At 46.9% G+C, this 24,274-nt stretch overlaps 1 protein-coding gene across 5 annotated transcripts in view; it reads right to left on the minus strand.

The window, feature by feature from the left end:
- PPP2R2C (protein phosphatase 2 regulatory subunit Bgamma) overlaps positions 1-24,274 on the minus strand; it is a 248,097-nt gene that overhangs the window by 144,505 nt on the left and 79,318 nt on the right. For 2 of the 5 annotated variants that reach the window (XM_082266617.1, XM_082266618.1), the window contains exon 2: positions 13,743-13,868. The exons of the other annotated variants lie outside the window; for them this stretch is intronic. In XM_082266617.1, coding sequence (XP_082122743.1) covers positions 13,743-13,752 — 10 coding nt within the window. In that variant the 5' untranslated portion in view covers positions 13,753-13,868. The remainder of the gene's footprint in view (positions 1-13,742; positions 13,869-24,274) is intronic. 5 annotated transcript variants of the gene reach the window in all.

The raw sequence follows: 24,274 nt of genomic DNA on the forward strand, positions 1-24,274 counted from the left end.
TCTAGCAAATCTAAAGTAAAGTTGTACAAGAAAATTGTATAAAGTGTGGCCAGCCTTACTCTGTCCAAAATGAAAAAGAAAAGTTTTGCTTTTAATTACACTTTAAACTTCAGTAGTTAAAAAATAAAAAAATATGGGTTTGAGACCATATGACTATGACTTTACGATTAAACAATATAATAAGTATTCCTGTGAGCTACTATGTTAGGAACAATGAACTATGCTGCTTGCACTGGTCACTCCCCTTTCGGTAAGTGTAAATAAAATGGTGATAAATTGTAAAAGTGCTGCGCAAAGATAAAAATTGACAAATCAAATGAAAATGAATGTGAACTGCAAAAGAAAAAACCTATATGTATCCGTGATAAAGTGCATAAATATTTCAATATCTGTTATATGATAACTAAACATCAAAGTTGTAAATAAACAAATTGTTGATGTGTATATATATATATATATATATAAATCCTTGAATACATTGAAACAACAGTCCTGAAGTGTGTGGAGCGGTTTGTCAGACGTATCACCTCCACTCCCGTGACCCCCCCCCCCCCCCCCCCCCATTAGGTGGGTTCTCACCATTGTCAGACCTCACAATTAGGCTTGGTCAGTAACAGCATGAAACTCCCTGCAGGGAAAAGGTGGATGATTTCCTCTAAGGTTCGGCTTCCAATCAGGGATAATGAGCTCAGAAGCTCTCACACATAGGAAAAAAAAGCACAAATCCATCCATGGTGCAAATAACGTTTAACAAAAGCATACATTTATTAAAGCACACTTAGGCCCCTTTCACACAGACGATCTGATCCAGTCCGCCTGTCAGTTTTCAGGCGGACTTGATCGGATGCTCCATGCATCCCTATGGGGCAGCGGATGTCAGCGGATCTCCGATCCGATCCTGTCTGTGAAATCCGGAATGGATGGAAACCCTATTTTCCATCCGTTTTGAGGATCGGATCAGATCAGATCGGATGAGAATGGACAGGCGGTCCGTTCTCATCTGTTCTCCCCATAGAGGACAGCGGGGATCTGACAGCTCCATCTCTACACACAAAGTGGAGACTGAGCTGTCATCCGCCTGCTCAGCGGGGATCGGAGGATCGATCCCCTGCTGAGCAGAACGGACTCCGTCGGGCGGTGCGCCCATATGAAAGGGCCTTAGAATACTCACATGTGCCTGGTGCTAGAGTTTACCAGTCTACCCAGGCAGAGTATGTAATTTGCTGATACACAAACTACTGGTTCGATTGAAAACCCACTGCTGCGCATGTATATGACAGCGTTCCTCTTACTGTAAGACGATGTGTTCACTGACATAGACTTGGCCCCTCCCCTACGCGTGACGACACAGGGACTAAATGTCTTCCTCAAGGGGATCTCTGATATACTATAGGTTTTTACTTTTGCAATTCACATTATTTTCATTTGATTTACGATTAAACAGTTAAGGCTTCCTAGAAGCTCTAGGTAGGTTCTTACTACCCTATTTAAAGCTGAACTAGAGACATATGTAAAATAAACCAATTTAAGGCAATTCTATAAGAATTTGAACATCAATAAAGCAATTGTAAAAAAAAACCCATAAACACCTGTAAGATAATGGCATAATGTGCTAATATGCGGGATTGCACGCTCCAGCTCTGTGATTGGCCGAAGCCGCAATGACATCACGCATGCGCGCGGGAGCCCTCAATTCTGGTACAAAGCTCTGTATTCCGGCAAGGAATGCCGGACTTTTAGAGCGCATGCGTCGGTGATGTCACTGGCTGCACCCAGGGTGAATATCTCCTAAACAGTGCACGTTTAGGAGATATTCATTTTACCCATAGGTAAGCCTTATTATATTTACTGTAGGTAAAGTAAAACTAAAGGCAATTTTTTTTTTTCTATAGCCAAAACAGGAAGTGAGAGGAAATCCCGCTAAAGTCAGGGGAATCCTTTGTTGTCACCAGGGTCATCACCACTTGTATCTCCATTGGATGATTTCCCCTCTATTCCTGTTTCAGAGGTTTTCTTTATATTTTACTCTTGGGGATAATGGTAAACAGGACAAATAGAGAGGGTGAATCTCCCTAATGGGGGCACAGACAACAATCAAATCCTGACAGGGGTTCTAATTCCTCTCTGCTCTATCCAATACAAAAAAAAAATAGGATTTTTGTACTTAACGTAAAATCAATTTTAATGAGTTCATTGATGGACACAGCCCTCCATATTTAGAACCATAGGGCTATATCATTCCCTAAAGAAGTAGGACACTAGGCAGAAAAAAAGACTTGGCTACACCTATGGGCAGTCCTAGTTGGTATACATCCCCCTCTCTGCTATAGGCCTTCAGTTAGGCCTTCAGTAACAAGCAGTGTCAAAAGTATTAAAACTCCATAGAAGGGTGGGTGCTGTGTCCATCAATGAAAGACTGTAAGTACAAAAATCCTATTTTCTCTTTCGTTCATTGATGGACACAGCACTCCATATTCAGAACCATAGGGATGTCCCCAAGCAGTGGCAAACATGAAGGGTGGGACAACAAAAATATTGCAATGCTAAACACAAGAGCCAACCAGGTAACAGGAGCTCAACAAAAAACAAATGGAGCCCAAGCTGAACAGTACACCCCCAAGAGGGAACAGACCCTCTAAACAGCAGCCTGCAAACCTTGCGGCCAAAGGAAGAATCTGCTGATGCCAACACATCCACTTTGTAGAATGTAGTAAAAGTGTGCACTGACGACCAAGTGGCCACCTTGAAAACCTGCGCCACTGAAGCCTAAAGACGGAAGGCCCAAGAAGCACTAAACGCCTAAGTAGAGTGTGCCGTTACAGGGAAAGGAGGACCTGACCCTTGATAGAAGAGTCACCATCTGTCTTAGCCATCTGGAAATGGTCTCAGAAGAAGCAGACAGCCTTTTTTTGGCCTGTCCGTGATCACAAACAGTGAGTTTGACCTCGGAAAATACTTTGTGGCTGCCAGATACACCCAAATCGCACGAACCACGTCCAAGGCATGCAAGGCAAATTCATTGGGATGAGTGGGCCTGTGACACAGGGCAGACAACACAATGTCTTCATTCAAATGGAAGTCAGAGGCCACCTTAGGTAGGAACGATGGGCATGGACGAAGAACCACCTTATCTTTGTATACCACCAGTAAGGGGGTACGACAAGATAACTCCGCCAGTTCTGACACCCTAAGAGCCTATGATGGCCACCAAAAAAGCTAACTTCTGAGACAGCGTAAGCAGGGGAATCTCTGGAATATTTTCAAAGGGAGGCTTTTTGAGAACTGAGAGCACCAAGTTCAAATCCCCGGTAGTAGAGGAGACCGCACCGGCGGAGTCAGGTGTAGAATCCCTTGAATAAAAGTACGCACCAATGAATGCGTGCCTAGGGGTCGCTGAAAGAAGACCGCCAAGGCAGACATCTGGCCCTTGATGGTACTCAAGGCCAACTTCTGCTTAATACCTTGTTGAAAGAAGGTCAAAATCAGAGCCACCGAAAAGTAATGAGGGTGAACACCGAGTGACTCACACCACGAAATGTACGCCTTCCACGTATGATGGTAAATCTTTCTAAAGGAGGATTTCTGAGCCTTCAGCAGTGTCGGGATCTCCGACCCAGGCAAACCTCTATCCTTTAGCACCTGGCGTTCAACAGCCAGGTCGTCAAAGCCAGCGACTTTAAAGCAGGATGGAAGATCGGCCCTTGGGACAGCAGATCCTCCCTGAGAGGCAGTCTCCGAGGGACGTCGGCGACCAATCGTACCAAGACAGGCGAGGCCAGTCCGGGCCATCAGAATAACTGAAATCCCTTTGGCTTGGATCCTGCACAGAAGTCGTAGAAGAAGCTTGAGAGGAGGGAAGGCATATATCAGAAGATAATGTGTATGGCGGAGAGGGCCGGAACGAAGCGTTCTGCCCACTGGACAATGTCGGCTACTTCCAGAGCCACTAGCACACTCTTTGTTCTGCCCTGGTGGTTGACTTAGACCACCACCATGGCATTGTCTGACTGGATCAGTACAGGGAGCCCCCGATCCATCTAGTAATCCAAGCACAGCCTGATCGCTCAAAGACATTGATTGGCAGTCTGGATTCCTCCAGCGTCCAACAACCCTGAGCGGAGCTCAGTTCCAGGACATCTTCCCACCGGACAGACTGGCATCCGTAGTGACCACTGTTCAATACAAGGATATGAGCTGCTGATGAGCTGGAGAGCAAAGCTACCAGACCAGGGAACCCCTGGTTTCTCAGTTCAGCCGAATCTGATTGTCCAGAGACATAGGACACTTGTCCCATTTTACCAGGATCTGCCTTTGGAGGGACCTCGTATGAAACTGTGCAAACTGAATCGCCTCAAAGGTAGACACTATCAGGCCATCACCCGCATGCAAATCCAGTGGAAGGACCACCTGCTGGACAGCAATAGGTGAACCGCAGCATGCAACTTCTGGAGTTTGTCCAGAGGAAAGAACACTCTGGCTAGAGCTGAAACCAGAGTCAGACCCAGATAATCCAATGTTCTGAATGGAATCAGAGCAGACTTCTGGTAGTTTAGAAGCCAACCAAACTCCTTCAGGGTCTGTATAGTGATCTCCACGTCGTCCATCAAGGCAGAAGCCGACTCTGCTCACAAGAGGAGGTCATCCAGGTAGTCCAGTACTGCAATCTCCCGCTGACGTAGCATTGCCAGAACCGGGGTCAACACTTTTGTGAAGACCCGAGGAGCCAGGTGAGACCAAAGGGTAACGTCACAAACTGATAGTGTTGCTCTCCCACAGCAAAGCGGAGGAAACGCTAATGTCGGGCACATTAGTAAGCATCCTTGATGTCGACATAGGCTAGAAAATCCCCCTGATGTAGGGATGCCACTACAGTGCAAATGGACTCCATTTTGAATTTCTGCACCCGCACAAAGCATTTCAGGGCCTTAAGGTCCAGAATTGGACAGACCTTGCCCTCCTTTTTTTGGAACCGTAAACAGGTTTAAATGAAAACCTTGAAACTATTCCGAAACCTTTACCGGGACAATCACTCCCTGAAGCAACAAGTCCTGTACCTCCCTGAAAAAGGCTCGCAATCGGTCTGGGGACAGGTGCACATTGAAAGGGAAGAACTTTTTTGGAGGGAAAGAACGAAACTATCTTGTAACCGGACAGAATCACTTAGTGGACTCATTTGTCGTTTACCAAGGAAGTCCACGGGCCCGGGAACCAACAAAGACATCCCCCCACCCCAGGCATGGTTGAGGGCGCACCTTCATGCTGAAGGAGTCTTGTCCGTGGGTAAAGAGAATCCCGCTCTCGGCTTGCCAGAGCAGGGCTGCTTGGAACCTCCCGAGAAGGACTTGAAAGGTTTTGAACCCTTGTCTGTGGACCCTGAGGGACGAAAAAATGTTTTGTGTGCCGAGAAAGAAGTGCTGCTTCTGCGACAAGGTTCTTTCCCCTTTCAAGACTGCAGAAGAAAATCAAGGTAGCCGCATCCAAAGAGGCATCGCAGACAAACTGCAGCCCCTGGACCAATTGGTCCGCCAACTCATCACAGGCAGGAGGAATCTGCGCACCCCCCAGATCATGGTGCAAAAGTTTTGCCCACTCAATTGTGTTTGCAACACCAGGGCAATGGCCAGGCAGGGCCTCAGCACCGAACCAGCAATAGTGAACATATTGCGGCCACAGACTCTGCCTTTCTGTCAGCCAGATCCTTAAAGGCTGGAGATTCCTGGAATCATGGTTGCCTTGTTTAACCTGCAGACAGGGGGGTCTACCACTGGTGGGACAGTCCACTTTTGGAGAAGTGGTTCTTCAAAGGGGTACCTTACCGCAAAGCGTTTAGGAACCACAAAGGGGCATAGAGGCTCCCAATCTTTATGGAAAAACCTGTCAAAATAGGATGAATAAGGGAACACCTTTGCCACATGAGATGGCTTGTGGGTGCCAAAGGGGACGGCCACCTCTTTGCACCCTCTATCTTCAAAGTTTCTCGCACAGGTGTAATTAGTGCGTTAACTAGTGTCTTCTCGTGTGCAGCTACAGGAGTGGTGGAATCCTCCTCACTATCAGATAGATCAGGGAGCGTGGCTACAGGCCCCATAGGGTGATCCGCGTCCACGGCGGCTGAGCCAGATTCAGGATCTAACGAGACAGATAAGGCAGGGGAGGGCAGGGGGTGTTTTTGCTAGCCTGCCGCCCAAAGGCCACCTCCACCAGGGAAACAAAGGACTCCAGGACCGCCGTCGGTGCATCAATAGAGGGCTGGGACCCTGAGGAACCTGCTGCCTCCGAGAGGGGGTAAGGTGGGGAAACATGCTCCTGAGACTCCATAAGGTAAAGGGATAACCAACCAGCAAAAAGCGTCTACCACCGCTAGGGGACTCACCTACCTAAGGCACCGCAAATGTATCACCACAGGGGCACCCGATAGCAGAGCACCCAACAACCTACAGTAGAGGGAGGGACCCCACCAGAACTCACCACCACACCAGAGAAGCACCGGTCTGCACTAGAGGTAGCCTGTATCCACATGTGGTGTCCAGGGGAAAAGGAAACCCATGAGTCAGCACCAGAGGGAAAATGAGGAGCCCCCACAGCCATATTCGATGCCCAGAGGCTCCACTGTCATGGCCGCCGCTCTTAATGCATGCCGGACCAACCAAAAATGTCCGCCAGATTACACAAACGTGGTCGCTGGCCATAGAGGATAACACAGGCCCAATACATAGTTGCCTACCATGGCAAAATGGCCGCCACACACGGCATCCACGAGGCTTCCAGGGACACAGGAGGGAACCCTGGAGCCCAGGCCACATCCGAAGAGGAGGGGGGATCCGGACACAGGACCACCATAATAGCCAGCGCCCAGACCGTTCCACCAGCGGCATGCTGTTATCAAATATTGTCCTTGTGCAGTAGACCTTGGAAAAGGGAAGGGCAGTGCTAGGAACCAATTGGGTTTGATGCATGCATATGGGCTGACACAGAACCTGTTAATAGCAGGAGAGAGCTGGGGGTTTAGATGGGGTCTGCTGCTATTCCTTTATTGTCCAATCACGGTATAGGGAGGTTGCTTAACGTAGAAAAGTAGAACTGAAGGTACATTTTTTGGATAAGGTAGGGAAGAGTTATAACCTGTCAGGTTTTTTTTTTGCCATGTGTGTCCTATTGGGGAGACTTCCCTTTCTGCCCCATAGCCACAACAGGAAGTAAAGTGAGGGAGTCCCTGGTTGTCACCAGAACTAGCTTCCCTATTGGAAGATTTACCCTCTATTACTGTTCTGGCAACAACTAATATTTGGGGATTTTCTTTCATTTTCACGTTTAGTGTTGACAGTCACCAGGATGAATAGAGTGGGTGAATCTCCCTGACGGGGAAGGGGGGGGGGCACAGACAGCAATAAAAGACGTTGTGTTAGCTTTATCATCAGCCTGGCTATAAAGATTGTAAATTTAACAGCTCCCATGCATTTACTTTGTAGACCAAAAACCAAATAAAATGAATACTGTTCAAATGCCCCAATCTGTTATCCCAGCCAACTAGCCACAATGTTTACATGTGCTGGTCGGGTTAAATATTGGCTTGGAAGACACATCGAGGACTACAACAAAATGGGACCCATCTGAGCACTGTCTGAGCATATAGTGAGGTCCTTATATAGCTTCAGCTTGGTCTCCTACCCATAGGAAAACACCCTTTAATATGTTTCGCCCAATAGGGGTTTAATCCAAGGGTTAGCACCTCCTCCACATTTCTATCACCATTTGTTTCCCCTTTGTCAAGATTTCACCATGTTTGTCCCCCAATGACCCAATAGGGAGTATGGTATTCTACCCAACAGAACAATGGCAGCAACAAAAACCTGAGAGGTGCTAAGCACCTGTGTTACTAATAAGTGATTTTATTGATGTCTATGTCCCAACTGGAAAGAGTATTCTTTTCTTTCCCTGTTAAAAAAGAAGGTGAGGGCAAAATCTCCCGATGGGGTTATTGACTAACATAGGTTCCATCCCTTCACTGCTCTGTTCAAAACTAACAAAAGGAAAACAAGATGAAAAGCCACTCAAAAGGCAAAAGTAAAACTTGTCTCCAATATCATGTGATCCTCGCACCTCTCCTGCAACTGCGGAACACCCTCGTTTTAGCACCCACCTTGTTTCAAAAGTCTACAGCAAAGAGGAGGAGAGAACCCCTTCGCCAGATCTGTTGCTTCTCCATGCAGCTGCGGAGAGGCTTGTCTCTGTACCCCCGTCTCAGCAGTCGGCAGCATTGAGGAGGACAGAACTCCTCCTACAGGTCCTACACCTCTCTGTACAGTGGCAGCACCTCCTTGTCTCTGCCTCCCTCTGGTCTCAGCATTTAGCAGACTCTGACAGCTCACCCCAGTCCTCCTTTGGTCCTTCTCCTGACCCTGCACTTTCTGCTTCCCAGATCCATTCCCAGCTTCTTCCCAGCAGCAGCACGAGGTAAGGTTGGGTGCACTGTAATGTAAGGTAGGGGACGGGAGATTACTGATTTCTGATGGTGGGGAGCTCTTGACATCTGGTGTGAGGGGGAGTGGGGTGCTTTGGAGATCTAGTCTTACAGATACAACCTTGCTCTTTGACACCCTTGGCCTAAAACCTCTGTCACAATTTTGATGCTATTTCAGTAGCCATTAGGGAGAATTGCACTTATTCCCTATGTCAGTGATGGCGAACCTTGGCACCCCATATGTTTTGGAACTACATTTCCAATGATGCTCATGCACTCTGCAGTGTAGTTGAGCATCATGGAAAATGTAGTTCTAAAACATCTGGGGTGCCAAGGTTCGCCATCACTGCCCTATGTGCTAACAGGAAGGGCGAGAATCTCTCTCATTATTTTATAACTGTCTGTTTCCCCATTGGGCAGATCTCCTTTCTTTGTGGCCAATTAAAATAGGAGACAACAGCTCTCCACGCTAACCCAGACCAAAAAAAAAAAAAAGTGTATTTTTTAGTTGCAAACAATTGATCTTGCCGTCTTGAGAACAGAGCAGGTAGGCAATCAACGATTTTGGGTTCTTCATAGACTACCCACACACTTCTCTGATGGCTGTACGTTATAATATTTCTAATTTTACCGGCATTAAATCAAACTGATAAAAGAAATGTCACACTTTTCGCTGAGTACTATTTTTGAGCTCGTTTGTCAGAATGAAGGCACGGTTTTATTTTCTGCCAGGGAACTGCTATACCTCAGCTGGTGGCATATGTTCACCCGCCAATCTCCCTGAACACACAGAAGTCTCATGCCTCAATGTTTTTGTCAATGAACTGAAAGTAACCGCCCTCTGAATATCATGATAACGAGGGATAAATTAATCACCCACAGCTTTGTTGGGCCAGTAGTGCCAATGAAGGACACTGATGCAAAGCCTATCCAATGAAGTTTTATCTGCATTCCAAGACTACTATACCTTGGTGACAGGCTCTCTTTAAGGGAAAAGGAGGGGTTGTCTTTAAAGATCAACCCCATACCAAAAACATTAATGAATGCAGCTATGTATTTATTAAGAAAAGACCTTTATTTTAAATGTCAGTTACTCTTTGGGGTCTATGCATAAAACATTCGCTGTGCAGATGCCTTAAGCATTCACAGGGGCGCCATGAGTGTGTGTAGTATTGTTTGTAATAGGATTATGTATCACCTATGAGCATAAGCTCCATCTAGTGGCCATTATGTGTTGCTTTTATTTAGTAATTTAGGAAAATACTGCAATATGGCCACTAGATGGAGCTGACACTCACAGATAAATATCATATTACAAATATCTGTGGTTCCCACTGGAGCATGGGAGAAAAGACTCTGAGGGGAAAGAGAATTAAATGACAGTGACTGATTCACTACTATAAATGTTTAGTGAAATTAAAAGTGCCATATTCATAATCCAAGGTTTTTTGGGAATGTGTACGGTACCGCACTATCTTCTTCCATCAATGTGATGAGATGCATTCATTCTAAGTGGCACCCCATTGCACCTTGCCTACTGTGGTAGGCTGAAGAGCAGTGTGTAGAATGCCAATTAACTAACATGCTTTGTGGTGTGTTGCCAGAAAGGGTTAAGATACCTTTTCTTGACCATTGAGGTGTGCTGCCAGCCCATTCATTCTGAATAAGTCTCCTTATGCAGTGCAGGTAACATTTGAAAAAATACACATGCTATAACACAATGGGTATATGTGATCCTAGTCTAAGAAGCATTAGGCAACTCAGCACATTAGTGTCTATCTGTTACTAAAATATGGCCTAGCAGGTTGAGATAATGCTGCCTACAGGTCAGTGTGCTGGTTTAGCAAGGACCATTTAATTTTTTTTTTTGCTGTTTTTATTAGGGCTCATGTACCCAGGAGCTCAAAGAAGCGGCTCCTACAAGCTTTTGTGCTTTTTTGAGCTCTTATTTTTTTCTGCCTGGAAACTCCCTTTCATGTTAGCCCGTGTGTCCATGCACACTATGGCTTTTTCAGGAGTTTACAGGCATATGCTCTTACACTCAGAAAAAAAAAACACCAAACCCGCATTTTTGAGAGGAGCTTTCGAGCAGAAAAGACGCCTAAGTGCCCAAAAACGTGCGGAAACGCAAGAAAGAGCATGAAAATGCTCAAAGAAGATCGAAAACACACACACAAAAAAAAAAATGAACTGAGGGCAGGGTTAGTGAAAAAAAACACCTAGGGTCCTTTCACATGGAATGGAGTCCATTCTGCTCAGTGGGAGATCGATCCGCCGATCCCTGCTGAGCAGGTGGATGGCAGCTCCGTCTCCGCTCTGTGTGTGGAGATGGAGCTGTCAGATCCCCGCTGATCTCTATGGAGAGATAGGATGAGAACGGACCGCCTGTCCTTTCTCATCTGATCCCATCCGATTCGCCAGACGGATGGAAAATAGGGTTTCCATCCGTCCGGATTTCACAGACAGGATCAGAATCGGATAGCAGCGGGTGTCAGCGGAGATGTCTTTGCTGACATCCGCTGCCCCATAGGGATGCATGGAGCATCCGATCCGGTCCGCCTGAAAAATTGGAAAGGGGGCCTTATGCTCAAAAAAGCTAAAAGAAGCTCAATAAAAACGTGCAAAAGAGCCCAAAAAAGTACAAGCTTCTTCAAGCTGAAATAAAAACTCAAATGCCTGTAAAAACAGCTTTTTTTTTTTGCTGCAGTATGCATGAGCTCTTACTGTCTGAGCCCTATTAAGGAAATTCACCCTCTCTTTTTATCCTGTTATCATCGAAAGTGAAAGTTGAAAAAAATAATCCCAAATTTTGGTTTGTCCCCAGAACAGGAATTAATGGAAAACCTTCCAATGGGGACACTATTTTTGGTGACCCTCTGGGCTTCTCTCACTGGAGGGATTTCCTCTCCCTTCATGTTTTGGCTATGGGACAGGATTTGAAGGTAAATCTCTCCAATGGCTTTCTACTTGTTAAAAAAAAAAGAAAATCTCCCCCAATGAGGGACAGATGGCAAAAAAAAAAGCTGACGGGGGTATTACCCACCCTTACTCTAGTACTGTCTGGACCAGAGATGGTGGCACCCACAGGCTGTCGGGGAAGGGGAGTAATTCCCCTGGGAAAACTGGATGGGCCCAGTTCCTCCTCATTTCAGTGGATCTACCTTGTCTGGCCATGTGCTGGAAAGGCAGAGAGTCTTCAGTGTCTGTGCCCTCTGAAAGTGGTTGTCCTAAGGGTGCTCTTAGTAACACTTGGGTGTGGGACCCCACAGTGTTAACTGGCACATGGTCACAGTCACTAAAACATTTTCTGCACTGCGCCTTTTAGGGCTGGGCTTTTTGGCTAAGTCAATGGCAATGTTTGTCTTTCAGGCCTTAGGGCCTGGCTAGTGCACATGCACAGCCACTTATTTACTTTAATGTATTTTCCCTCCACTGTTTGTCACTAGGATGAAGAGTGTGAGTCCTCAGGCTTGCTCTGACGTCCAGGGGGAGCAGGTGTGACCCTCAGGCTCCTTCCTCCTCTCACCCTGGGGGGGGGGGGGGATTAGGTGTCTCTTTCCTGAGATCTCCTTAACCTAGTATTCGAAGGTCAGCTTAGAGTGATCTAGAACAGCGGGCAGACTAGTCGTATCCTATGTCCCTGTCAGGAGCTTTGCGCCCTGGGGGATCAGGGAGATGTCCTACCCCTTTGGGGGGTGGACTAAAGCACACTCTTAAGCGGAGTTCCGGCCTCGGGGGTGAAATTTAGATAAAAATACCCCCGGGACAGTCAGGGCTAGTACATTCCACAATGGATAGCCTCTGAACTGTCCCAGGTCGCACTTACCTGTAAGAAGAAATACTTAACTTGAAAATTTCTTCTCCAGCGCTGCCATCTCGGATGTGGGCAGCTGAAGCCAGCGCGTCCTCTTCTGTGTCCTCTTCTCCCAGAATGCGCCCGCACCGGCCCCGCTCGTCGCTTCTGGTGCAGGCGCGTCATCCCTCCACAGCTTCTGGGCATGCCCAGAAGCTGTTTAGCAGGGAATGACGTGCCCGCACCAGAAGTGACGAGCGGGGCCGGTGCAGGCGCATTGATTCCTGGGAGCGATGACGTTCAGCTCCCAGGAGTCAATGCAAGGAGCAAGTGACGGCGCGGGTCACGGCCGCAGAGGGAGGAAGTGGAAGAAAGGTGAGTATATTTTCTTCAATAACAAGGTAAGTAAACAAAAAAAAAAATCGTAATTATACATTTGTTTTTCAGGTGACACTCAGCAAGCGGATGGCCCAAAATCGATTTTGTCGATTTTGAGGCCGGAACTCCGCTTTAGGTGCACTTTTTAGTGTGTGTTTCAAATGCCCGTTTTTTGTTCACTTAACAGATTTTTCGTTTCAGGTCTTTGTACCACTGATTAAAAAAAAAAACATCTTATCCATACCCATCGATCCTGCCAGTACAGAACACTATGGGCCACCTCTTGAAAAATGGTGACAATGCTTAAACCTGACTAAGGAAATATCTACAACGTGGTCATGCTTTTCTCCTTGACAAAGCCACCTCTTTTCCTGGCAGCCTTGCATGGTCACTGCCAAGGAAGAGGCTTGTCACTCCCATAGTTGCCATGTCACAACCAGTTCTTCATTGTTGAGTGAAATCAGTAGTGGAATGTGCAAAAAAGGGTGCTGGAAAAAATTGCCCTGGGCACTCGCAATGCGTCATAGGACGTGATGTTTCCAGCACTACATGTTACTACCTACAGCCGCTTCAATGCACAGTATGATGCTGAAAGAAAGCAGTCATATGACTATCAAGAAATCCTTTAAAAAAAGATAGTTTTGTGTAATCATCTAACCCTATGCTCTCCATGCAGCAACATTTACATACACTGTCCATTTTGCTTGACAACTGCTTTAAAAGCCTGCCATGCAAAAATGGTATTGTTTACCCAAAAGTCCTCTGTACTTCTGGGAGTAGGCCATTGGCAAAAAATTTCCCATTTAATGAATTTTTCTTAGCTGTACATTACACTCCAAATTCCTTTTTGCTGCAAACTGGTCCTAGAAACCTAAAATAAGGCCTAAACCTTCTCAAAGATGAAAAGAAAACAAAAAAAACAAACTGAACAGAAAGGTGATGTGATGCACATTTAGGCAAGACATGGATAACAAAGGAGTTAGAGAATATCAGTAAATGTATGCATATGTAGCTAAACCAGACAGTAAGGCCTGGTTTCCTAAAGATTACAGCGAAGGATGGATGAATACAAGATGGACTCCCCTCTTCGAGGTGTACCGTGCGACTCACCACAGCTCATATTTCAACTCTTAGGAAGCGCAATGGGAAGCTGGGAGCCGGTCTCTCAGGAAAGTCCACAGTGTAGGAAGAACATGTCTCAGTCTGGGAGTTTCACAGGCCTCTCTCTGTTCTCTCCTAAATGAGAAAGATGGAAAGGGTCTTACCATCTTTTTCTGAGATAGGAGATAGGTCATGCAACTGTAGTTCTATTAATATAAATCGTCAGGCATTGGTTAACTTGTGATTGTCCAGCAGATATGGAACTACAGGATCCAGCACGTCCCACCAGAGCATACCAGAACCTACAGTCCCACAAAAGTTGGAACGGATTTTCTGAACAGCATCTGCAATTTTGCAGCAAGCAATATGCTAAAAAGGACCGGGGTCCCTTTCTTTGTTCAACATATTTTGGAAAGGTGATGTTAAAGCGTTTGCTACCCCAACACTTCATATTCCTCATATGTGTCTACTTTACCATGTACTGTGTGAGAAAGTATTCTGTTCTCTTTGTATTGCTTCCTTTATATGAAATCTCTGGTGTTCCCACTAAACAGGACAGCACATCGTAGTCAGTTCTCTAGCTAAGCTGGGAACTCAGTGTACTCACCTCCAATGATCAGACTGGTCCTGACATGCTCCCGCTGCACAGCCATTCACTGGCAAGCTCAGTGTGCTGCTTCTCCTCCCCTCAGCTCTTATGCAGCTGAGAACAGAGGGGGAATTTGATCACTTATAAAAAAGGGGAAAAAATCTAATTTTTGTAAGAACTTAACATAAAATTCTTTTCTCTGAGTCCTCTGACAGTCGCCGCCCACTCATACAGTCTTCACTTATGGGTATTGGTCTTATCCACAGGAGTAAGCTAGGCAGAAGATTGTTAGAAACATTCACAAAACTTTGCATAGACACACCTACAGGGGGCTGTCCCTCTGGTCCAATACCCCCGGCTAGCCTCATTCCCAATTCAGTTTGGTAGCAAGCAGTAGATAGTCCATGAACCCCAAAAGAGGGGTGGGGGGCGGCGACTGTCAGAGGACTCAGAGAAAAGAATTTTACGGTAAGTTCTTACATATATTCTATTTTCTCTTACGTCCTCTGACAGTCGCCGCCCACTCATACAGTCTTCACTACTGGGATGTCCCAAAGCAGTGTAGACATGAGGGGTGGGAAACGCAACCTGTCGCAAAGGCAACGCAGCACCCCAGGTCAGATAAAAGAACCGTATCTGAACCAGAAAGGTAACCCACTGGGTAACAGGAAAGCTCAACAGGAGCGAACAAACCCAGGAAGGCAAAATAACCAAGGGGGAAAAAAACCCCAACAGGAGGGGACAGGCTAAAAACTCCATGTCTCCCCCAAAGTACTGCCGCACTCAGAACTTTGCGGCCAAAGGAGGCATCTGCCAATGCCTAAACATCAAGTTTGTAAATTTTTGCAAAATATATTTTTTATAAAGGTGTACACAGACGACCAGGTCGCCGCTTTGCACACCCGGGACACTGATGCCTGATGGCGAAAGGCCCAAGACGCACCCACCGATCGGAAGAGTGCGCCGTGACAGGGAAGGGCGGAACCCATTCCCTAAGCGAATAAGCCTGTACAACCGTCCGTCTGAACCATTCAGAAATACAATAACCAATATATACTGACTGTTTTGATCTGTTTTTCTTTTCTTTCTCTTTTATGTTTTATTTGAGGATTATTACCTGAAAAGATCTATTAACAATGTACTTTTATGTTGATGTTACAAATGTTCTTCTTTTTGTACTTGAATATACTTTCAATAAACGTTTATAATCAAAAAATAAATAAAAAATGGTTGCCGCAGACGCAACCATACCCTTCCGAGGTCCCTCAGGAAGGGCAAAAAAAGAAACCAACTTTCTGAAGGATTTGGTAGACGACAGGTAAACCCTGATCGCCCTGACAACATGCAAAGAATGCAAGGCAAACTCCTTAGGATGCTTAGGATTCGCACACAGCGAAGGTAAGACAATGTCCTCAGTGCGATGGAATTCAGACACCACCTTCGGAAGGAAGGATTGATGAGGTCGCAAGACCACCTTATCCCTATGAACCACCAGGAAGGGGGAGCGGCAAGATAGGGCCGCCAACTCCGACACTCTGCGAACAGATGTGATCGCCACCAGAAAGGCGACTTTTCGTGATAGCGCCGGCAGAGGAATCTCCCGGATGTTCTCAAAGAGAGGACGTTGTAAAATGGAAAGAACTAAATTAAATTTCCAAGGGGGTAAGGGTGCCCTCCGAGGGGGGCCAGATGACGTACCCCTTGAATAAAGGCGGGGATAAAGGAATTTGACGCCAAGGGGCGTTGGAAAAGAATGGCCAGCGCAGATAGCTGACCCTTAATAGTGGTCAGCGCAAGACGTTGGTCCACACCGGATTGCAGGAAGGCCAACACCTTTGCCACCGAAAAGGAGCAAGGATGGAAACCCTGCGATTCGCACCAGACGAAGTAAGCCTTCCAGGTACGATAATAAATCCTACCGGACGAGGCCTTCCTAGCTCTAAGCAAGGTAGGAATGACCGCCGACGAGAGACCCCGATCTCTCAAGACCTGGCTTTCAACAGCCACGCCGTCAAAGCCAGTGACTGCAAAGCAGGATGGAAGATCGGCCCCTGAGACAACAGATCGTCTCGTAAGGGGAGCCGTCAGGGAGGCTCGATGACCATGTGCATGATGTCCGCGTACCAAGACCGGCACGGCCAGTCCGGGGCCACCAGGATCACCAACCTCGGTTTCGAGACCAACCTGCGAAGGAACCGTGACAACAACCGAGTCGGGGGGGAAGACATAAATCAGGCGATACTGATTCCAAGGCACCACCAGCGCGTCTGAGGCGGCTGCCAGAGGATCGCGTGTTCTTGCCACGAACCTTCCCACCTTGTTGTTTAGACGAGACGCGAACAGATCCACGTCTGGGGATCCCAATCGCGCACACAGCATCTGAAACACCTCCGGGTGAAGGGACCATTCCCCCTGGTCCAGGGTCTGGCGACTCAGATAGTCGGCCTGCCAGTTTTCCACACCCGGAATGTGAACTGCCGAAAGCGCCGAGACCCGCGTCTCGGCCCAAGACAGAATCTCGGCCACTTCCTGGTGCCCCCTCGGTGATCGATGCACGCCACTGCAGTGGTGTTGTCCGTCTGCACCCGCACAGGGTGGCCCTGAAGACAATCCGACCAACGGAGCAAACAGAGTTTGATCGTTCGCAGTTCCAAGACATTTAACGGGAGGGAGGAAACCTCCTCCGACCACGTGCCCTGGGCAGACAAATTGCCCAGAACAACACCCCAGCCCGACAGGCTGGCGTCCGTGGTGATCACCGTCCATAACAACGGCCGGAAAGGATTTCCCTGCCATCAGAGGCGGAGACTGGAGCCACCACAGCAGATCCGCTCTGACCTGGTGACTTAAAGATATCCTTCTTTCCAAGGACTGAGGATGCCTGTCCCACCTGGCCAGGATCTCCGCTTGCAGAGATCGTGTGTGGAACTGTGCAAACGGTATTGCCTCGAAGGCTGACAACATCAATCCCAGGGACCGCATGCAGGTCCTGAGTGATGAGGATTCGTTGTCCCTGAGGGACCTGACCTCGTTCTGCAGAGACCGGAGTACAGAACCATCCCCAGGTAAGGGGGACGAACAGAAGGGGATAAAGTCGACTTCTGAAAACTGATGGTCCACCCGAACTCCTGGAGCGCCTGAAACGTGGTTGACAGAGCACGCAACAGAGTTGGACTGGAACTCGACCTTAACAGGAGATCGTCCAGATATCCAAGGATTGCGATCCCCTGCACCCGCAACAGGGCCAGAACAGGAGCCAACACTGTGGTAAACTCCCTTGGAGCCGAAGCGAGACCGAAAGGTAACGCCACGAACTGAAAGTGCTCCTCCGCAAGTACGAAACGGAGGTACCTCTGATGACCCTCGAATATAAGGATGTGGAGATACGCATCCTTGAGGTCGATGGAAGCCAGGAAATCTCCCGCGCTCAGGGAGGCCACCACCGATCGAAGGAATTCCATACGAAATTTTTGAACCCGCACGAAGCGGTTTAGAAACTGTAAGTCCAGACTCGGATGCACCTTGCCCCCCTTCTGGGGCACCGCAAACAGATTCGAGTAAGACCCCGAAATCTGTCCCGATGTGGCACCGGGACGATCAACCCCTGGGCGAGGATATCCTGAACTGCCCGTTGAAGATCATTAAATGAAGATTTGAGGGAAAGAATCCGTCTGCTGGGCACGATCGGAAACCGATCTTGTACCCCGACCGAATGAGTTTCTGAACCCACCTGTCCTGAATTCGGGTCAGCCAAGGTTAGGGAAAACAGCACAGACATCCCCCCACCCCTAAAATGGGTGAGGGCGCCCCTTCGGGTCGAGGCAGACTGGGCCGCCGTGCCAGTGTGGGCAGCTTTTGACTTGCCCGCCCAAGACTTCACCAGAGACCTAGAAAAATGTTGTCCTTGTCTTGTGCCTTAAAGGCACGAAAAGGACCCCTGGTTAGGTTTAAAGGAAGGGCCCCGCTTACCGTGGAAAAAAATTACCTTTGGACACATGGGGCAGCAGAGTGCTTTTACCCCTAGTGACCCCCCTTAACCAACTCGTCCAGGGAGTCCTCAAAAAGGCGATTCCCTGCATAAGGGATGTCAGACACCGTCTTCCTGGTAGTCTGGTCGGCCAAACAGCTCTACCGCCACACCATGTGACGGATTATCACTGCGACAGCAGATAAGCGGGAGACTAAAGGGGCCTCATCCAAGGCCACATCACACAGGTATAAAACAGCCTGAACAATTTGGTCCACCATCTCCAAAGTAGCAGGAGGGGCGGAATAGCCACAAGGGTGCATCTGAGCACCTTAGTCCACTCCAGCCTGAGAAACCATTACTGAGGCGAACACGGGCTTCATCAAGGAACCTGCCACCATATAGTAGTGGCAGGTAAGAGATTCCACCCGCCTATCCACCGGGTCTCTAAACGCCGGAGAATCCTCCGTGGGCATCAGAGTGGCCTTGTTTAATCTGGATACCGTGTGGTCCACCCTAGGGGCCACAGTCCAGCGCGAATCCACCGGAGACACAAAAGGACAACGGCACTGAAACCGCTTAGGTACCACAAGGTTGCGCTTTTAATAGCACCATTGCACGGTTACCGTTTCGTGCAACCTCAGCGGGACAGGGAAATACCTGAGCCGCTTCTGGATTCTGCGGGTCCCAAAGGAAGACCGCTTACCTGGCGGGTGGGGCTCATCCTCTAATTGTAGCGTATCTTAAACAGAACTAATAAGCGCAGACATCGCATCGCTTACACAGGCCGGCCCAGAGGGGGAGTCCTCCCCCTCTTCCTCCTCCCCCCGACTGAGAGGACTGAGACTCCTCAGGGTGTCACTGTCCATGGCAACCATATCTAGCTGAAGAAAACCTGGGCCTTTTCCTAGAAGCCCGCTCAGACATCAACAGAACCACTTTAGATGCTAAAGTCGCAAGTGCAGCAGTAAGGGAGCCTATCGCAGAGTATTCAGGCGTACCTGAACCCTCCACCAGAGCTGGGGGGAATTTGCTGTCCCGGGACACCATAAAACACATTTAAAAATGTTATGGCGCTGGCCCTTTAAATCAGCGATAGCGGAGGATCCCACCGCAATGCACCGCAATGAGGACTAGCCTGTGCTACTAAATACTGAAGAATATAACTGCCAGCAAGGTATTATCCCAAAAAAAAAAACATAGCAGAAAAGCCCCCCAGAAGTGTATCTGTATAACACCACGTTTCCAGCTCAATCTGACTGCCTGGAGAAAGGAAATGATGTCACGCCGCTAGAGGCCAAATTAGGACTGAGCCAAAAGAAAATGGTTACCAATTCAAAATAGAAAATACAGTGCCCACAATAAAGATGTCGCCCGAAAGGGCGCCAGTACACTACAGGGAAAATGGCTGCTGATGCCCTCACATAAAGCCGAACAGCCTGCCCACACCCAAAATGGCGGCCCCACGATTTTTACCCCGCTGTGGCCCTCACAACCATGTCTGTACCCCCAAATGTTGCACAATCACTACCAAGCGACTCAGGGACCCACGCAAACCCCCCACAGCATGGCATGACCACAATAGCGCCCCCGCAGGGACAGTGAGGGACACACGGGAACCATACAGACAGACATGAGGGGGATATCACAGACTCCAAACAGACTGCCATCCCCATGACAGAGGCCCCACAAGCACCTCCGACATACAATGCCATAGACAGAGGGGGTAGCATGGTACTCACCAAACCAGCCAAGGCGTGGGTGCCTCTCTGCGACGGGAAGCCTCCCACCCCGTGTGGGGGTGCCGTCAGCCGAACAGGACGCTAGCAACACGCGGCGTACCGCAGTTGAGACATGCTAGCGAAGTAGCCATTTCGCGGGTTTTGTCCCTGAGGACAGGGACAGGTAGTTTGCGAGGCCAGGGCGTACGCATAGCCTGCTAAACGCTCGATGGCGGACTGGGATTCCGTAAGGCTCTAGGATAACCAGTCTGATTCCCAGCTCCACAAACGCTGTAGTCTTCCGAAGTCTGACTAACTAAGCGCAGGAACAAATAAATAGCTATCAGTGTAAAGAAAACACACTTAGCAGAAATAAAAATTAAGAAAACACAAGAAAAGGCTGAGACTGTAGCCCCAGCTAAGGGAAGCCTGCCTACTCCTGACTAGGCAAAAGACAAACTGAATTGGGAATGAGGCTAGCCGGGGGTATTGGACCAGAGGGAGAGCCCCCTGTAGGTGTGTCTATGCAAAGTTTTGTGAATGTTTCTAACAAAATCTTCTGCCTAGATTACTCCTGTGGATAAGACCAATACCCATAAGTAAAGACTGTATGAGTGGGCGGTGACTGTCAGAGGACGTAAAAGAAAAGGTATTTATAATGTTTTTATATCAATAGACAAGTGTTTTACCTTTCATTTCTATATCAAACTGAATGGGTTGCTTTACAAGGTGAACGTTTACAATCACATTAAGCTCTACCAATAGCCTACCTTATGTACTATCAAGTCCCACCTTCCCTTCTAGAACAACGTCACTATGGTGGCTCTAAGGCATTTTGGTTGTAGTTTGGCTTTTTACTGATGTTCTGAAATGCAGAGGCTAAGTTCACACTGGCATTAAAAGTGTTAAAAACTCCCCACAAACATCTATGCAAATGATACAATGGACAGCACACAGTGCTGTTCAAACTAACAAAACATAAAGCGTAGATTCAAAATTCAAGCCAAATTACTAGGCGTTTGAAGCTTTTCAATGCCTCCCATTCAAGTCTATGGTAATGCTTTGCAAATGCTTTGGCAGGAAGTTTCGGGGCATTAAGGTTAGTTTATTTCCTGTAATGGAATAGGCATTTCTGGATCAGTTTTAACGTGCCTTAACGCTCATCAAACGCTTCAAAACTGTCCATGGGGCATTTGGGGAGCATTTTTACCTCGTCATTAATGCTTGCAAAATGCCAGTCTAACGCCCATACTAAAGCTCATTAACGCAAGTCTAACGCCCATACTAACTCTTTAGGAGCGTTTGTTAAGCGTTAGAAATGTAGTCAAATGTAAGCAAGAAGTATGCCTGATGAATCTACTTCTTCCAAAAAACTACACCAAGATTTAAGCATGTGTTTTCCCAGCTTCATTCACCTCTCATTGGCATTGACATTTTTATCCTCTGGGTCCAATGTTTCATTATAGCTGATTTCCAAGAACAGATTTTTTTTGCATAGTTACATTGGCCCAGTTTGGACCATGGTAAGTATGCATATACCATACCTGTGGGAACCCCGGGGAAGCGGAGAAATACTGTAGCAATCACCACTACTAACGTGATCACTGTTAACTCTCAAGTCCCGGTGATTGGACAAGTGAAGATCGTGACATCAGCTCCCTGCTTCTTCACCTCGTCTATTTAGAGAATGTCTTGCATTTATTAAAAATGCATAGCACCCTGTAAGTGACACCCGTGCAAGTGAGCAATCCCTGTAAGGGATCGAGCGATATAGTTTTTTCAGAGCCGATACTGATACCGATTTTCCAGCCACCCTTCAGGCCAATAGGCGATATTAGGAGCTGTTATTCTGCACATTTAAAGTTTTTATTTTCACACTGTCCTTTAAAAAAAAAAATTGTATCACTTTTATTGCTGTAAACATCCCTTGTGACAGTAATAGGCAGTGACAGGTACTCTTTGTGGAGGGATCTGGGGTCTAAAAGACCCCAATCCCCTCCTCTGCACTAAAAAGCATTCAAAATGCCAAGTTTGGCTGTTTTGAATGCTGTAATTTTTTTAAAAATCTGGTACCTTGAAAGCCCCGTACACACGAGTAGAAATTCGGCCGGGAAATTTCGTCCGACGACCGATCTGACGATTTTCGGCTTGTTAGTATGGTGCTTCCGACAACCGACTTTTCGGACGAAAAAATCCTGGTGTGCAGGCTATATAATTTTTGTCGACCGTCAAAACACGTCCGATTTTCGTCTCATTAGTACAGATTTCGATGGGGAAAAATCTTATGAGCAAGACTAGGCATGCTCAGAGATGAAAGAACACAAAGAAAGCAATCCAACACATGACATCACTTCTGAAGTAGAATTCTGTCGTGCGGGAAAATTCGTGTGCAGTCTAGAGCACATTCCAACCAAAAAACACCACTCTGGACAAAAGACAGATGACCGGTCGGCGGAAATTCGTTGCGTGTGTACGAGGCTTAAGGCTCCAGTACCCAGGAGTGATGTCTTGACATTGCTTCCGGGTTTTTACATCGGAGTCCCAATCAGAGCTGAATGTGGCTTTGTTCGGATCTTCGGGGACAGGAGACCCGGGCGAGCCGCGGAAGGCGGCGGGAGAGGGGGACGTCCCCTCCCGCTCCTTCTAATGAAAATCGAGGGGCTGCTCAGCCGCATCCGTTGTCATTACAAGTAAGTCGGTTGTCGGCTCCAAAGAACGGTACAGGGGTGATGCCTCTAGCTGCAGGAATCACTCCGGTAAAACCACTTGAAGAAATATAGGTCATAACGGCAAGTTTGTGGCCGATACCGATACTTCAAAAAAAGTGAATATCGGCCTCCTATAATCGGTTGATCCCTAATCCCTGTGTTTACTATGCAGCAAGGCAACTGCTCAGCAGTAGCAGTGAACACTACAGTAATTTCCAGCTTCCACAGGGATCCCACAGGTATGGCAAATGCATACTTTCATTGGTCAAAGCTGGACCGATGTACAACTTATTTATGCAAATAAATCTATACCTGGAATTCAATTTGAACCCTTTTGCTGCCAGAGCCGTTTTGCATTTTCTGCACATTTTGGACCTGAAGATCAATTAACATTAGTTAAACATTATACATTTTGTGAAAACAGAGACTGTGATATAATGGTGATAGGTGCAATTTCTAATGTCACATGATAACAGCGCAACTGTTTTTTCAAACCCATATTTTCTTTATAAAACACACACTAAAGGTATTTTAGGGCATACAAGCACAATAAATTATCCAAAGTTAGTTAAAATATAAAAGATGAGGTTGTGGCGAGCAAATAGATACCTTAAAACTGCACACGTGAAATGGTGACATACTTTGGTTCATAGGTAACACTTTAAAAGCCTCATGTTCATATTTACATGTACATGGTTACATGTAATGTACATGGGGGGGGGGGGGGGGGTTGCGTTAGATTTTACTTTTTTTTTCTTTTTAACTCAACTTTGTTGCTGTCACATAGGTTTGCTCCCCTGAAGCTAATCAAGAACAGGCAGCCAAGGAGTGACGATGCTGAACAATGCTGAACCTGGAAGTGACAAAATGATGGTGCCTGGATCACTTCCAGAAGAATACCAACATTAGGCTCCACAATATTAAAATACAAGTGGTAAAATGGTTAAAAGCCCATGCTGCTGCCAATATAGGCTTTACAACTGTGGCAGCAAAATGGTTATAGGAATGAATGTGCATTTAACGTATTTGCATTTTATTTTGTTACTCTGTAAAAGCCTCCCTAGGGTAAACATTTAAAAGCCCTGAGACTGCTGCTAGGCGCCACCATCTAGATTAGAATATAAGGTCAGCAACCCCAGCATGTGCAGGATCTCATCGCCATATTTCTAACATCACAATATGGCAGCAGTATTCAGCACAAGCGCAGGAACCGCATCAGGCATCATACACCAACAACCATATTTGAAAAAAGAAATTAACCGATAATTAAACCAATTAATTTGTAATAATTGGGACTTTATATGAGGTACTGCCAATACCGGGCAGATTACCTCCATCCCTATTGCTAAGCAAAAAATCTATCTGGTCTATTTGTGACAATATCTATTCTGATTAGCACACTATTGGTTTATTTATCTAATTTCACACAACGTGGTTCTCTGATTATGGGTTCTGCTGGGTAGTTTACACTACTCAGTTCATTTAAATTTATTAATTAATTTAAATACGTATTACACAAGTTTTTTCATATATATATAACAATTTACTTTTAGAAC

Source organism: Pelophylax lessonae, assembly GCF_965119305.1.
Source record: "Pelophylax lessonae genome assembly, chromosome: 1".
NCBI classification, from domain to species: Eukaryota; Metazoa; Chordata; class Amphibia; order Anura; family Ranidae; genus Pelophylax; species Pelophylax lessonae.